Source organism: Daldinia vernicosa (genome assembly GCF_022497035.1).
Source record: "Daldinia vernicosa strain CBS 139.73 unplaced genomic scaffold F5Y00scaffold_5, whole genome shotgun sequence".
Classification (NCBI taxonomy): domain Eukaryota; kingdom Fungi; phylum Ascomycota; class Sordariomycetes; order Xylariales; family Hypoxylaceae; genus Daldinia; species Daldinia vernicosa.
Genome location: NW_025953921.1, coordinates 948,361 through 963,448, shown reverse-complemented (window position 1 = coordinate 963,448; position 15,088 = coordinate 948,361). Strand labels below are relative to the sequence as shown.

The window sequence follows — 15,088 nt, the reverse complement described above, 5'->3', positions numbered from 1 at the left end:
CAAGCAAGTCCCTAGCTTTCTGGTGTCCATAGCGCCTTTCTATTATTATTCCTAGGATATATGTACCAATCTATGTTCTAATAATATTCAAGGTGACGGACTCGTTTTGAATATCATAGGGTCTTAGAGATGTTGGGGAATACGACGATTAGTAACGCTCTGTATCATTATCGATCCTAAACTATCTGATATACGAATTTGTAATATTAATGACAGCCTGCCTTCTATTTTTATCAATGTTACTGTTACTGTTAATCATCCACAGTCCCTAGCTTAGCAAGACGCCTTTGTAACCTTCAATTCTTGATTTAGGTACTGCCGAAGAGGGCTGGAGTAGGAGAGGGGTCGAAATGGGGCGGCTAGGGAGTACGTTTAGACCATCTCGGCATATATAATATAGTTCTTACCTACATGCATCCTATAATTCATGATACTGTTGCCGAGGCTGAACATGATTTATTATTGGTCAATTACTTACCATACCCCATTTGTATCATATGTGGTTGACCAAATGGTCTGGACCTGGCTGACAGGCTGAGTGGACGATTTGGAAAGGGTTGGATTTCCACATGCTACGTAGTTCATCTACATGAATTGCTAGAAAACGTGTTCCAAGTTAATAAGTAATACGTGAATCAGAATCGGGAAATGCGATTGGACGTTGCATTCTGTTTTACAGTCCTAGCTGCTATTATATAGGGGCATTTGAGACTTTCACGGCGGCGGTTCACTGTAAATGTTGAACTCAATCTATAGAAATCATTACGTAGCTTCCAGTATATATACGAATAGAGCGCGCGGAACCACAATAGGACGCGCATTGATACCAAACCGAGGTCGTGCCAGCGTGCGACCCAATCCAATAAAAGTCACATCTCCCTGACTCCAAGGCAAGGTCGGCAGTGAACCTCTTCTATGCAATCCCATCTATCCGCAACGCTCACCCCGTCATGCATTAAAAAGCACATTATATCCCCACCGGTTCTTACGACCAGACATCCTCCTACAATCATAGTTAGTATGATGGACAACAAGTGTTGAAGACGCGCGGGAGAGGGTAGACCAAAAGACAAAAAGTGTCTTATAGGCTGTTGCAAGGGATGTAATGGTATGACCTACCTGGTACTGATTCGTTGCTCTCATATTCTTGACGATCTCCTCTGCCTTCGATTCGGGAATACCGCGTTGCTCTGAAATAATTTGGGCTAACACGGTGTTGACTTCGCGAGCCATGTTTGCTGCATCACCGCACACGTAGATATAGGCTTTCTTTTCGAGTAATTCGTTGACCTCTTGAGCACGCTCCTTCAGTCGATGTTGCACGTATACCTTCTTGGACCCTTCTCGTGAGAAAGCGGTAATCAGCTCGAATTTGTCACCAAGGGCGTTCTTGTAGTCCTACTAAAGCGTGAGCTAGGGCTGATATTAATACTGGCGTTATACGTACCTCCCATTCTGACTTGTACATGAAATCTTCGTCTTGTTTTCGGCAACCAAAGAAAAGTAGCGTACGACCGACATTCTCTCCAGACTCGGCTTGCTTTGCGCGTTCCTGAACAAATCCACGGAAGGGTGCGACACCAGTACCAGGTCCGATAAGAATGATAGGCTTAGATGGGTCAGAGGGTAGCTTGAAATTCGAGTGGCGAACGTGTACAGGCACATGGATACCGTCGTACTTGTTCCTTGGTCCGTTGAGTTCATAGGTGAGTCCGAAGGCCTCGGGGTTAGGATCGTCGTTTTGCTTCTGTTTGAGAGCAAGCAGGTAGTTGGTAGCCACACCCTTGAAGGGATCAGCACGACCGGGGATTAACTGGTTCTCAACAACAGCGGTGATGGATATCTTCTTAGGCTGAACCAACGAAGACGACGAGATAGAGTAGTACCGAGGCTGAAGCTTAGTGAGACCTTCAATAAAAGCCGAGAATGGGACATTCTCCCACTTCTGTCCGTTGCTGACGACGCTCAAGGTTCTGGCAATGTTGTAGTGATTCTTGCTAATTTTGTCCTGGAAGTAGTCTTTGTCACTGCCGAGCTTGGCCATTTCTGCTTTGGTAGCATCATCGGGGGCAAATGCGGCCAAGGTGCCTAGGAATTGACGAGAAACGGGTGCACAAATTTCAAGATGGTATCGAATAATGGCGTCGTAAGTGGTAGGCGTGGGGAATGGTACTTTAGCTGTGGGTTCAAGAGCCTTGACGCTAATGACGGTATCCTTTTTATCTTCTAGTCCTAGAATGCTAACGAATTGATCCACCTCCTGGCCAGCGTTGGTGGGCCAGACAGCAATGTGATCGCCGGTTTGGTATGTCAGATTAGAACCGCTGATATCAACCTCCAGATGCAGGCAGTTCCTATCCTTGACAGAGAACAATTCCTTAGATTCGGCAATGGGGGCGATGTACGGGTTGTGAGCGTTGAAGGGGCCTTTAGCAGTTCCTTCGAGATGCATCTTGTTAGGCTCACCCAAGTAGACCTCGTGAGAATCCTTAGTAAGACCCTCGCGCTCGACGATACCAAAGACAGGCTCGTAGACGGCTTCACGTTCTTCAAGACCCATCTTCTCTGCTAATGCAGCCCACATAGGGTCCTTCCATGCCAAGAAGTCTTCTTCCATAGTACCAGCACCGTCATCACCTTCTCCAGCCTCGCCAATTCTGTTGGCACCTAGTTTTTCTAGGGCCTTGTTGACGTTGCGGACCATAGAGTTGTAATGCTCGTAAGTGTTATTTCCTAGACCGAAGGCGACATAGTTGAGATTTCCGAGAGCGGGGTCTGAGCTTTGGGAGAAGGACACGTCATCGCCAGTTATGAACTCGTAGAAGTCAACAGCATTATCAGTAGGCTCTCCTTCACCGTACGTGGCTAGAACAAACATAACGACCTTGTCGGAGGGGATCTCGTCGAGGTTGTCAAAGTCGTAGTCTTCGAGATCGGCCACCATAGTCTCTAGACCGAAGCGACTCTTACCCTCCTTCGCCAATCGGGAGGCGTAGTCCTCAGCGGTACCAGTTTGAGAACCGTAGAAGATGACACAGTTTTTCCCGGATTCCTCCATCTTCTCAACAATGTTTCTCGTCTTTCCTGCCTTGAGTCCATTTCCGTTGGCGAATGCATTGGCATATGGATCTTTGGTAACACCCCAGTATTTGCCCTTGGTAAAGTAGGCGGCCGTGCCAACGAGGATGGCGGCCAGGACAATTATGTCCAAGGTGTCTAGTTGAGCCATCTTGACAGCTTGTCTACAAAGAATAGACTTGTTTCTGTAGTTCTGCCACGGCGAGAGGATGGCGCCTCGGAGCGGGCGGTGGGTAAACAGAGAAACGGAACCACTATGTCGGAGGTAGTTCTAGGTTATGCGACTAGAAGACCGATTTAAGGCTTTTTTCCAGAGAGGCGCTGCAACGGTGCAACGTGTCCTGGTGCGTCGTCGGCCGAAGGAAGGAACGGCAGGTTTGGGGAACTCCTGGGAATTCCTAGGAATTTCTCAGCTCGAGAAAAGCCAGGCTAGGTTCTATGTACGACGGAACAGGGCCGCGGCTCTAGCAATAAATACTTAAAGAGAGAAACCCCTGCTGGTGAATTGCGAGCAAGGTACGAACACGATGAAATCATACGATTACGCTAGGAATAAAAGAGAGGGAGCAAAGCCCTGACTTTGAATTGTGTGCGTGGCAAGGCCTTGCGGGTAGTTGTGTGTAGGTATGTCTGGTATGTATGGAAGAGGAACCGGAGGAAATGAATGTGTGACTTGTAATGGTGGGATTCTTTTCAAGATAAGCATAAGCGTGGCTAGGTACTTGTTTAAGAGCCACTATGTACATAACTCTTGCATACGGCTAGCCTAGCAAATACTTCCCGATTACTTGTACCCAGGTAGGTAGCCAGGCTAGCTACCTTAGTAAGTACTATGAATTTTAGTGTAAAGTTATCCAGTGTTAAGCTCCTTTAGACCCTCCGAAATTGCTATGGATGCACGGATTACCCTAAGCAAAACCCTTACATAAACCTGTAGTCTAGGTACCTCTTAGGTACATGTGTGTAAGATCATGGATGTACATAATGTACACGTTTTCTTTCCCGTTCAGATATCCTAAACTCCGAGATTCAACGCTGTCTTTTTGTGGCTACTGCGACATACCTCAATTTCCTCAACATCGGACGTTATTCATTGCCGCGACGTAGCTAGTTTTATAGCTTGAACAATAGTGGCTGCAACAATAACTCCCCCGAGAGCCCGACGCGAAACAAAGCAACCCTTCGAAGCCGAGCACCGAATCTTTCAACTGACTTCGGGACATCCAATCGGTTACCGCATGTGCTATTGTTCCCAAGTTCGGCAATTCGCAGCCCGCAGCAAAACAAGGTATCGCTGTAGCCTTCTGGGATGTTCTATGCATATCCCCTAACTCAACATCTTTTTTATCGCTTTTCGGCTAGTTGGTCTCCTCTCCGATAGCACCTATTCAAGTTCGGCATCTATTAGACTCCTTTTGGCTTGTCTCACTCGACTCCTTTTGGTACGAGTCATCTTAACTTATAAGGGAGACCCAACACATAGTCTTCTCTTGATAGTTGTTTCTTTTTCTATAAAATTTTTCTTCTTCGAAAAGCGGTCTGCATGGTATGACCCGTAAGCCCTAACCATTCAGCTTTGTAGGATCAAATGCTTTACCTCCTAAATGCCTGCTTACTTCATATCGGTGTTAAGAAGAGTGAGCACACGATATCCGAATAGATAGGCGTTTTTGGTATAACATAATAAGAAACATGGCGCCTCACACACTTTTACACTACATAGCGAACTGTGACTATAAGCTCCGTGATGACCGGAGCGACGGACCCGCATTTTGTCCGGAACATCCGAGAGAAAGCGGTATCTTAATCGGTAGAATTATACCTTACCTTCTATTTTTGTTTCATCCCGTCCGGGTTAATCGGGAAAGGACACTCGAGTTCCACGGTCCGCAGCTGCATAGTTGCATACTACTAACTTGCGGCGTGTGGGGTTCAAGTTGTTATTTTTGTCTTTCTAGGCATTAAGTCCCGCTGAGGTAATCCTACCACATCCTACTCCTACCAGGTAGTCGACCGATAATGCGACTATATCCTTCTAAAATCTCGGCCGATACCGCTGTATGCCTTGCTAGATCGATCACCCCCACGGCTATTGAGTTGAGTTCGATATTGTACGCAAGGTACTACTTATGCAAGTTGCTTACCTACTTGGAAATATATTACCAAACATTATATGGCTTTAAGTTGCCATAACTACCTTACAATTTACTACTTGGAATTAACCGGTTCCTATAGGAGCTTCTTACTGTAATACTGAAGCACATTTCATGATAACGGACTAATATTACCCAGTACTCAAAGAGCCCTTTATTCAATGCCTCGCTCGCCAAACACGATGAATTATTTGTCACCTCCTTTATGACCTGTCTCGTGTCTTATCCCCTACTAAGTCATCGCTGTGACGATAAAATTTCTTACCATCTATTTTGGCACATTCCATCTTTGATAATAGTATTTAGATATTTATTTGACGGTATTTTAGCGTGTTCACGGTATGGGACACGGATTCTCGTTATTTGCTCCCGTCATATTTGAATGCAACTGCAATAATGAATACATGCAAGAAGAGGAGTATAATCTTCGATACTTACATACCTCATAAGGTATCATACATCTTTACATAGTACAAGGATAACCCAACCACAGAAAAGCTGGGATTGCACCATATGTATGTCAAGGTCGTATGCACTTAAAGGCTCACGCCACGTGGTGTGCTCGTACAGTACGTAAAATTTCTATCGGATGTACGGGGCTGTACCTGAAGTCCCTGAACCAGCCAGCCAACCTCCCGCTGGCGGTCTTGGGTGGATCATTATAGGATATGGCCCTTGCAGAAAGACCCTTGCCCTGCATAGAGGGACGAGCTAAAAAGACTGTGATTGACCCAAGTTCTTTAGGGTGGGACTTCAGGAGAGGGATACAGTACGTACAGTATCAGCATCTAATTGGTGATGGAGAGTGATAGTCGACGAAAGAAAAAAAGACTTCAGGTTGACGATTTTATCTGGCTATGCTAGCTCCACGAGACAGACGGGTTAGCCAGTGAGACGAAAAAGTTAGTCGGCCATCAGGCATTGTTGGACGAAATTCGATTCCAGAGATGCCCATTCGCATTATGCAGTGACTTGCGGCATGGGATATCCTACATCACATTTTCAGGCCATACTACGTACTTCGTAGGTAAGTCAGATCAGAAATAAGAGGACCTGGAGGGGAAGACGGGAAGAGGAAGGGAAGAAAATAGACTGGAGCCGTCATTCATCATTAATCGTCGTCCACCCAAAATACTACCATCAATAGCATCGTCAAGCTCTTCTCCTCCACTCGTTAACAGCACCAACAAGTCCCTAGTCCCACCAGACCGCATTATTAGGGTCTGTGAATCCTGCCGTATCTTATTATATTATCATATCATGGGCATCGAAGCTCAACAATGGGTGGGTGGATTCCGCGCTTCGTCCCCCGGAAATATTTCGAGTATGTCGCGCCAACGAATATGCGATATATTGAAATGTTATCTAGGGTATATATGACGCTTAACGCTTAACGCTTGACGCTTGACGCCTGAACGCTTGAACGCTTGATAAATGTTCCCACTTTCGGATTTTGTTTCACAGTTTCACAAGTCGAGGGGGGCTCCAACATATTTCAGATTTCCCCTGCGCACTGATGGTTGTCTGTTTTATCTGTTTTGCCTTTACTGACAACGTTGTCGCACTACCTAGCTCCGTCCCAGACGCTGCCGGAACACTTCCACGATCAGTTAAAGTACTCTGCGCGACCATCCCCTCCGCGACTTAATACTCACGACGACAACGCCCATGATGACGAAGACGATAATGGCGGCTGGGATAATACTCTTAGACCTGTAGCCCTCGATTCTTCTGCTTCTCGAGCCATTGCGCATTCGCGTGAGTCTTCGCTTGAGAAATTACAGTCGGGTGCACTCGCTGGCATCCCTGAATCGCCCCAATCAGCATCGTCCCCCACTACATCCCCTGGCCTGCGTGCGGCCGCGTCGCGTTCCGGCCCAGGCGGCATATTCGAGCGTCTCGTTGACCCGAAGGCTGCATCGTACGGACACCATCGTCAGACTTCTATTGTTCATGGCATCCAACATTCGAGGAATGGGAGTCTCGCAAGCTCGTCTTCGAGTCCTCTCAGTCCGCAAATGATAGCAGCCGCAGGTGCTGGGCTTCTACCAGAACGGTCAGACATGTCAACTATGAACCGCTTAGATTCGGAAATGTCAACAGCCTCGATACCTACGATGGCCTCACGGCCGACGACTGCCCTGTCGGGCACTACCGCCAGCGTATCCATCCACTCAGAAAGAACACAATCCAGCCAGGAGAATAATATTGGAGGTACTATTACTCAGAAGAAGCTCGAGCGGAAGCATAGCAAAACCCGGCGCGATCATACACATCACCACTCGCATTCGTCGAGACACCACAGGGATGAACCGAAGACTGTGGGCGAATATGCCATGCATGTATTATTCACATCAGTTAGTAGCGATGGTACCCTAATATCCGTATGATACTTGCTAATAGAGTTTAAGTTTATTGCTATGGCCGAAGACAAACTACAGGAATGTATCACAGTGCCTTTCGACCCCGAACCACCAATTGAGCAGATATGCGGTCCCGGAGCTGACCCGGCGTTTGACCGCTTTATTGAAGCTCTTGGGCATATTGCAAGCCAGAAACCAAGACCACTAATCGATTCTATAATGCTCTGGCGGAAACATAAAAGTGAAGCAGCCAACGAGGCACGTAGTCTACTTCATCAGATGAAATCGAACCTCCCCGCGGCGTCTCTTGTCAGGCGTAATACAGAGCCGTTGCAACTCATTACCGGGAATCCTGGGGATGGGACGTCCAACGTGCCGCACGCCCTCGCGGAGAAGCAGAATGAAGCAGCCCATGCCGAGCGTCGATCTATTGTCTCTATTTTTATATTGTGCCGGGTCCTCCTGGAAGTCATCACCCAGAGCAGCCTCAGTTCCATTACTCCCGAGATGGAGGATAAGCTTGAAGCTATTATATTCGGCCAGCTAAAGATTGCTGATATAGAGCAACTATACATATCCCCCCTCAAGCTGGCCAACTGGAACCTTTTCGCCCAGTTGCTTGGTGCCATGAGCGTGATCAATTTTACCAGCGTTACGGATCGATTTATTAACGATCTCGACCGGACCCTCCAGGAACTTACCGTAAGGAATTCGACGTCTCAGAATAGGGACCCCGAGGGCCAAGTGGAGTTGGTGCTAGGGGGTATGAAGCACTTACATATAAAGATTGATACCGACGAAAGCTGGGATCAAGCCTGCGACTTTCTTGTGTCCCTAGCTAAACTGTTTGCCCGATCCCACGGCCAGAAGGTGAAGGCGGCGTTTTGCCAGATATTAGATACACTGCTCCTCCCTATCGCAGCTAAGGCTACTAACAAGCATTTCTCTTACCTGAAGTGGTCCGAAGTGCTCAGCAATATTAGCCCTCGTCTGGCAACCATGTTTGTAAAGCCGCGCCATTGGCAGTCTGCTTTCCCGTTGACAGCAACGATGCTCTGCGTGTCATCTCCGGAGAATCTGAGTAACCAATGGTTGCAACTGATTCGAACAGTCCAGCCGAGACTCAAAGATCGCAATATGCGTCCTGTGTGCCTGCAAGTTATCTCACGGTTAGTATGGGCTTATCTATATCGAACTACTAATACTATTGCCGGAGCTGGGCGAAAACTAGACGAAGTAATGCAACTCGTCTTGCCTGCTACCAAGCGTACATTTTCGGCCGCGGATACGGCTTCCACAGGGCCATTGATACAACTTATTAGAATCATTGGCTTTAAATACCCAGAATATTGTTGCGATACCATTATCTTTCCTTTAATAAATGCCGACCTTATTCAGAATAAGGACCTCAAAGTTGAACAGCTAGAGCCGGACAAGATAGTCATCGGGATCAGGGCATTTCTCGCAGTCATGTCCGACTTAGAAAAGGGTGAACGACCTCCATTTCCTCAGCAATATCCTCTCCCATCTGCTTCCGATCGGGCACCTCCGAGTTCACCAGCATCGGCCTCAACTTCCAGCATGGTGCCCGCAAGTCCGCTCACATATGATCGCGACGAATCACTATCGCAACCCGTGCAAGTCGGATCATTGAGCGACGGCGCAAAAACCCGCTATAAACAATTCTCGGAAGTTCTCGGTAAAATTACCATCATCTGCGACAATACCTTCGGAGGCCAGGCTGCGCTTGATGAGAAGTTCAGTAGCCCAACAGGACCGAAGACGCCCATCTCCGAGACTTTCAACTTTTCACGACGCGATGACCATCCAAGTCCTGCTGATCAAAAGCAAGCTTTCTACGAACTTCTCCATGTTGCCGTGCAGGCCCTGCCTCGTTGTCTCCCTGCTGATATACCTTTTAATTCACTGATTAATCTTCTCTGTACGGGCACGGCACACGTTCAGCATAATATTGCTGAATCTTCTGCCCAATCTCTCAAATCTATTGCCCGGCAATCATATGCACACCAAGTCACGGTAGGATTTGCTCGGTTTATCTTCAATTTTGATGACCGCTACTCTACGATGTCTGATGGGGGGATGCTTGGTCCTGGTCATATCGAGAGCACTTTACGGCTCTACGTCGAGTTGCTACAAATATGGAGGGACGAGATACGTCAGAAAACTAAAGATGCCGCATCTGATATTGGAGACCCTAATGGTACCGATAAGCGGGGAATGAAACTAGATTTATCTAGCATCTGGGCCGAAGTCGAACACGTAGAGGCCCGCGGTTTGTTCTTCCTGTGCTCGCAATCGCGTAGGGTACGGCACTTTGCGATCACGGTCCTCCGGCTGATCGTCGAGTTCGATGCCGCCCTGGGCAAAGACAGTACGCAAGAGAAAGACACAGTTCGGCTCATTGATATCCTAGAAAATGATTCGGTGCAAGTGATGAATTTCAAGGACGAACATCTATCTGTAGCAGAACGAAGCCGACTTCAAAGAGGCATGCAGAACAGCAACAACAAAGGGGCCCTAATTGAGCTCTGCACCAGCGACGTTTCATATGACACAACTCTCTGGTTTAAGATTTTCCCTAATTTCATACGGATTGCTTATGATCGATGTCCCTTTACTGTGACTATCGGCCGGGATCTAGTGTGCAACCGAATTCTACAGATGTACAAGGGTATAGTTGTTCTGTCAGAACCAACTCGGGGTCTCTATTATGGATCCGACCCCGGAAGTGCTAGATACACGGGAAGGACGCCGACGACGCAGCCTGACGTGCTTGTTGAACAATGGAAACTGTACTTGACTTTTGCCTGTACCACTTTGACCGAGGCTGGTACTACTATAAATGGCACGTCGCAAAGTAGCCCACATGCGCGGAAAGTATCCAAAACCGCCGACAAGATTGTATCGGCTAGGACGCTCTTCAAATTCTTGATACCGTTGCTCTTAGCTTCTTCGGCTTCCGTTCGTGAAGCTGTCGTGCTTGCTATGGGCTCGATCAATATTAACATATATCGAACGTTACTCGAGGAGCTACAGGGACAAGTATCCCGATGTAACGACGAAGCACGCGCCCGGATACACCAGCGAACCAATAGTGGCCCGCGTAGAAATCGGAAAACAGACCTGTTGCGGACAGAGATCACTTACGTATATAAGTTGACTTGCCACTTTTTAAAGGAGCCCGAGGTTTACCAAGATGATTGGATCCTCAGCAATCTTTGTACGTACACGAAGGACCTGAAGCTCTTCCTCATGGATGGCGAGGTTCAGATGGATTGGGAATTTCAAAAGCTGAGGCGCCATTACTGCGGCCTTGTCGAGGGGCTTTTCGAGGGAGTAAACCGTACGAAAGACCCGTCTCGTTGGATGACGTTTGAGTCGCGGAAGTCTTCTTTCACCCTGATGGAAGACTGGTGTGGGTTCTCACCAAACCAGATGCAGATCCGCCAAAGGGAAGATACGATGCGACAGTCATTGATTGACCAGCAATCTCTTGGCGAAAGAGGCACTATTACTGCAGCTATGGAAATAGAGAAGAGAAATTTAAAGACGGCAGCTCTGAGCGCTATGGCGAGCCTTTGTGCTGGTCCAGTCAGTGTAACCACTGAGAGCGGTGCTACACTTCATTTCGACATGAGACGGATGCTGAACTGGGTGGAATCGATTTTCAGCTCCGGAAGTGACCGGGTCAATGTTATAGGGAGAAGAGCCATAAAGAACCTGATCGTTTATAACCAGGACCATCCCTACCTCTTGGAGCACTGCATCGCGCGGTGCTACCTCACAGAAGTGCCGAAGGTGCTTGAAAGTTATTTCACCGTGATTACTGAGGTATTACTAGAACATCTCGATTACCCGTCGCCATTCTGGAAATTGTTAGGATTGTGTTTGTTTACCCTAGGAAGCGACCAAAGCGATATCCGATCCAAGTCAGCACACGTTCTCAGGGCCCTCGGGGAGAGGCAGCAAGCCGCCCAGAACTCCAAGATCCGAGACTTCGAGATCAGCATCGCGGATAAGACTAAGGCTGTCTACAAGTTAGCTCAGTTTGAGATTTCCAAACGTCTCGCAAAGCAACATCCCGAACTCGCATTTCATATCTTTTCCGAGGTTACACTTTATTTCAAGAATCTCCCCCCAGGTGCGCAGCGAAATGTCGTAGCCGTCATCCTGCCCTGGATTCAGACTATTGAATTAAAGGTCGATCCAAATGGAGGGCCCACGGCTCAATCTTACGTACTCCTTGCCAATCTACTTGAAGTCACCATCAAGTCCAGCGCCGCACTTCATAACGAGGTGCAGGCGCTCTGGCAAGCACTCGCCACCGGTCCATTTCCTGGGAACGTCCGGCTTGTGCTTGATTTCATTATTTCTCTCTGCTTGGAACGGAGAGAGCAAAACTTCGTCGAGTACGCCAAACAAATAGTAGTGTTCCTATCAAGCACTCCTAGCACGCCGGGCATTAAAGTGGTAGAGTTTCTGCTGATGCAGATCACTCCTAAAGCCATGGTCCCCAACGAAAAGAGAGATGTTGTCCCGTCACCTCCTGATCTCAGCCAACTACAATTGCCTTATTGCGCCGATTTGTCAGAAGCCTTGCCCGTCGGAACTAAGCAGGCAGGCTTTTCGTTGGGACAATTATCCCTAATACTCTTGGTTGATTTGATGGTGTCACCTGTGCAACTTAATACCGATAATCTAATAGTCTTATTACAAGTCATCACGGTACTTTGGGATCACTACACGCCTCTCGTTCAAGAACAAGCCCGGGAAATGTTAGTTCACTTGATCCACGAGCTTGTTGTCTCAAAAATGGATGAGGGTACTCCCATGGAAACAAAAAAGTCGGTCGAGGACGTGGTTGATGCAATTCGACGCCACGACCGTGCTGTTGTCTGGGGTTACGAAGAAAGCAACGGCAAAGTTGACGGCCGTGATAACAAGGTACCTCAGAGTATGGAACATCTGACCGCGGAAGTTGTCAAGACGTTTGAAATCACTTTCCCAGGAATCAAGGAACAGTGGAGTCGTCTATCGTTAACTTGGGCAACCTCGTGTCCGGTCAGACATCTCGCTTGTCGTTCATTCCAGATCTTCCGCTGTATCCTCACCTCGCTCGACCAGCTGATGCTTGGCGACATGCTTGCTCGATTATCTAATACCATTGCGGATGAAGATACCGAGATCCAGACATTCTCTATGGAGATCCTGACAACTCTAAAAACCCTCATTTCGAAGCTCGAGCCGGAGAAACTCATATCCTTCCCCCAGTTATTCTGGACGACATGTGCGTGTCTGGATTCGATTAACGAGGTTGAATTTCTCGAGGCAATTGAGATGCTCGATGAGTTCTTGGAAAAGCTTGATTTCCACTCCCCAGGCATTCGGAATGCCCTTATGGAAGGCCAACCTCCAAGGTGGGAGGGTTCCTTCGAAGGCGTCCAACCTTTACTCTATAAGGGTCTGAGATCGTCTCTTTGTCTTCAGCCCACACTCAACATTCTGGATAAGCTTGTTCAGCTACCAAGCTGTGATCTTATCGGAAATGACAACAGGCTATTCTTTTCCATCCTTGGTAACTTTCCACGTTTCTTGCAGGCTATGGAGCATGGCCCTATCGATGAGGCAACTTTGCAAACCGCGGAAATCCTGTTTGCGGTAGCCGAGGCGCAAGGGCTGTCTTCGATATGCGCGGCTCTGGGAGCTTTTATGGGGTCGAGATACGCCTCTAGCAAAGAATTCATAGTCCAGCTTCTCGCCGCACTTCGCGAAATCTTCTTGCCGCAGCTCGATTTCCAGATGTTAACAATGCTATTAGGTTTCCTTACGAACAGCCTACCTTCGGTGAAGATCATGACTATGAGGCTACTTTGCGTTATCATTCCCGAAATTGAGATGCGCAAACCCGAAATTGCTAGTCATGGTTCTGACTTGATTTCCCCGCTCTTCCGACTTCTACAGACCGAGTATTGCATGGAAGCGCTAGATGTGCTTGACAATATCATGACCATGTCTGGCACTCCGATGGATAAACATTACGTCCGTATGAGCATGACCAGCGCAGCGTCTAAAGATAGGAAAGACTATGAGACAACTCAGAGCCTATTTGGTATTCCGGAAGACTCTGGCTGGTCGATCCCGGTCCCGGCAAAGAAGACGGAGAATACACGGGCCAATATACATGCTGCGTTCTATATGTGTCAGGCAAACCCTGAGGATGGCGCGGCCACAGACCCAACACCGACACCTGAGGTCGAATTCCATGCCGATGATTACCGATATGGTTATTTTGAGATGCCAGAACGAACTGATACTATGATGTCGGATGATGTCCAGGGTGATGGCCAGATGGCCGACTTGGTAACCAAGTTGGATAGTCTAGACGACTTCTTCGATGATATGTCACAGACGTCCCCTAGTGAGGGACGATCATCAAGAACGGTGACGGAATTCTCGCCCGAGAGCTACGAGTCCGGTGCTCGCCTCTATGACGACGTCTTGCCCATCTTACACCAAGCTTCAACCAATACGTCGTTCCAAAACGGCTTTGTAGACCGGGTGCCAATGTCGAAAGAAATTAAGCCCAACACTATGAACCCAGGTGCTTTCAATCCCGCGGCAATAGCCCGGCCGGGACTGCACTCGCGTTCGATAACCTCGCCCTCGGCACCGATGTCGTGGACCCAACCTCAGCTCGGCGAGCTGACTTCCGACGACGAACTAACCGAAGAAGTCTTCTCCGACGGCGACGACGACCGCCCACCGAATGGCGCGCCGGAGAGCTCGTTTTTCCTGGAGAACATGATCAAGCCGATCGCGCAGACGACGAGGACGCATATGCGCCGGCTTACGGGCGGCGGACGACGCGACGCCGAGAGGCAGCGGGAACTGTTCCGTGCGCGCCAGCAGCAGATCTCGCCGCAGGTGCCCAAGGTGCCGAACTCATTCCTACCGCATAAGGGGAGTTCGTCGAATGGTGATATGCTGTAGGCGTCAGGATAGGATATATGTACCTAATATGGGACGAGAGCACGGGCATGTTGATCTATTGATTACAGGCGCTGGGAGATACCTAGGTGATGTAATTGGCATTTTACGGGTAACGTAGCGAACGGCCTGATTTGCGGTGGGGAGTAAGTAGTATGATATCCATCTTGGTGGGTGTAGGGAGTTGTGTCTCTGGAAATGTTGTATATCTGTCGTGTGTAGAGTAGAGGAAGCTATTCGTGCGTTTATATCGCGACGAAGTGATGCTCCGTATATGATATGACTCATTATGACCCTTGACTTGGATGTTTTGGTGATGATGTTGGTATAGAGGATGAGAATAAAGTGGAATAACACAATATATTAACCTAGTACCTATAAGTTTACTTTAACTATGTACCTCTTTATGCATTGTGAATACCAACTATTACATGTGATTGGATAGATATTACTTTACCAGAAGCCGGGGTTTAAACCTTATTAGAA

General features: G+C 48.0%; 2 protein-coding genes across 2 annotated transcripts; one reads left to right on the top strand and one right to left on the bottom strand.

The window, feature by feature from the left end:
• Positions 1–643: 643 nt before the first annotated feature.
• On the bottom strand, positions 644–3,732 carry F5Y00DRAFT_226595 (NADPH-cytochrome P450 reductase). Its single transcript, XM_048006362.1, has 3 exons — positions 1,448–3,732; positions 1,120–1,398; positions 644–1,003 (listed from the first exon to the last, which is right to left on the bottom strand). The coding sequence occupies exons 1-3, from the start codon at positions 3,227–3,229 to the stop codon at positions 986–988; spliced, it is 2,079 nt and encodes a 692-aa protein (XP_047868942.1). The 5' UTR covers positions 3,230–3,732; the 3' UTR covers positions 644–985.
• Positions 3,733–6,590: 2,858 nt separating this feature from the next.
• On the top strand, positions 6,591–14,983 carry F5Y00DRAFT_158857 (cell morphogenesis N-terminal-domain-containing protein). The gene is made up of 2 exons (XM_048004663.1): positions 6,591–7,588; positions 7,643–14,983. The coding sequence occupies exons 1-2, from the start codon at positions 7,250–7,252 to the stop codon at positions 14,603–14,605; spliced, it is 7,302 nt and encodes a 2,433-aa protein (XP_047868941.1). The 5' UTR covers positions 6,591–7,249; the 3' UTR covers positions 14,606–14,983.
• The last annotated feature ends 105 nt before the right edge of the window (positions 14,984–15,088 follow it).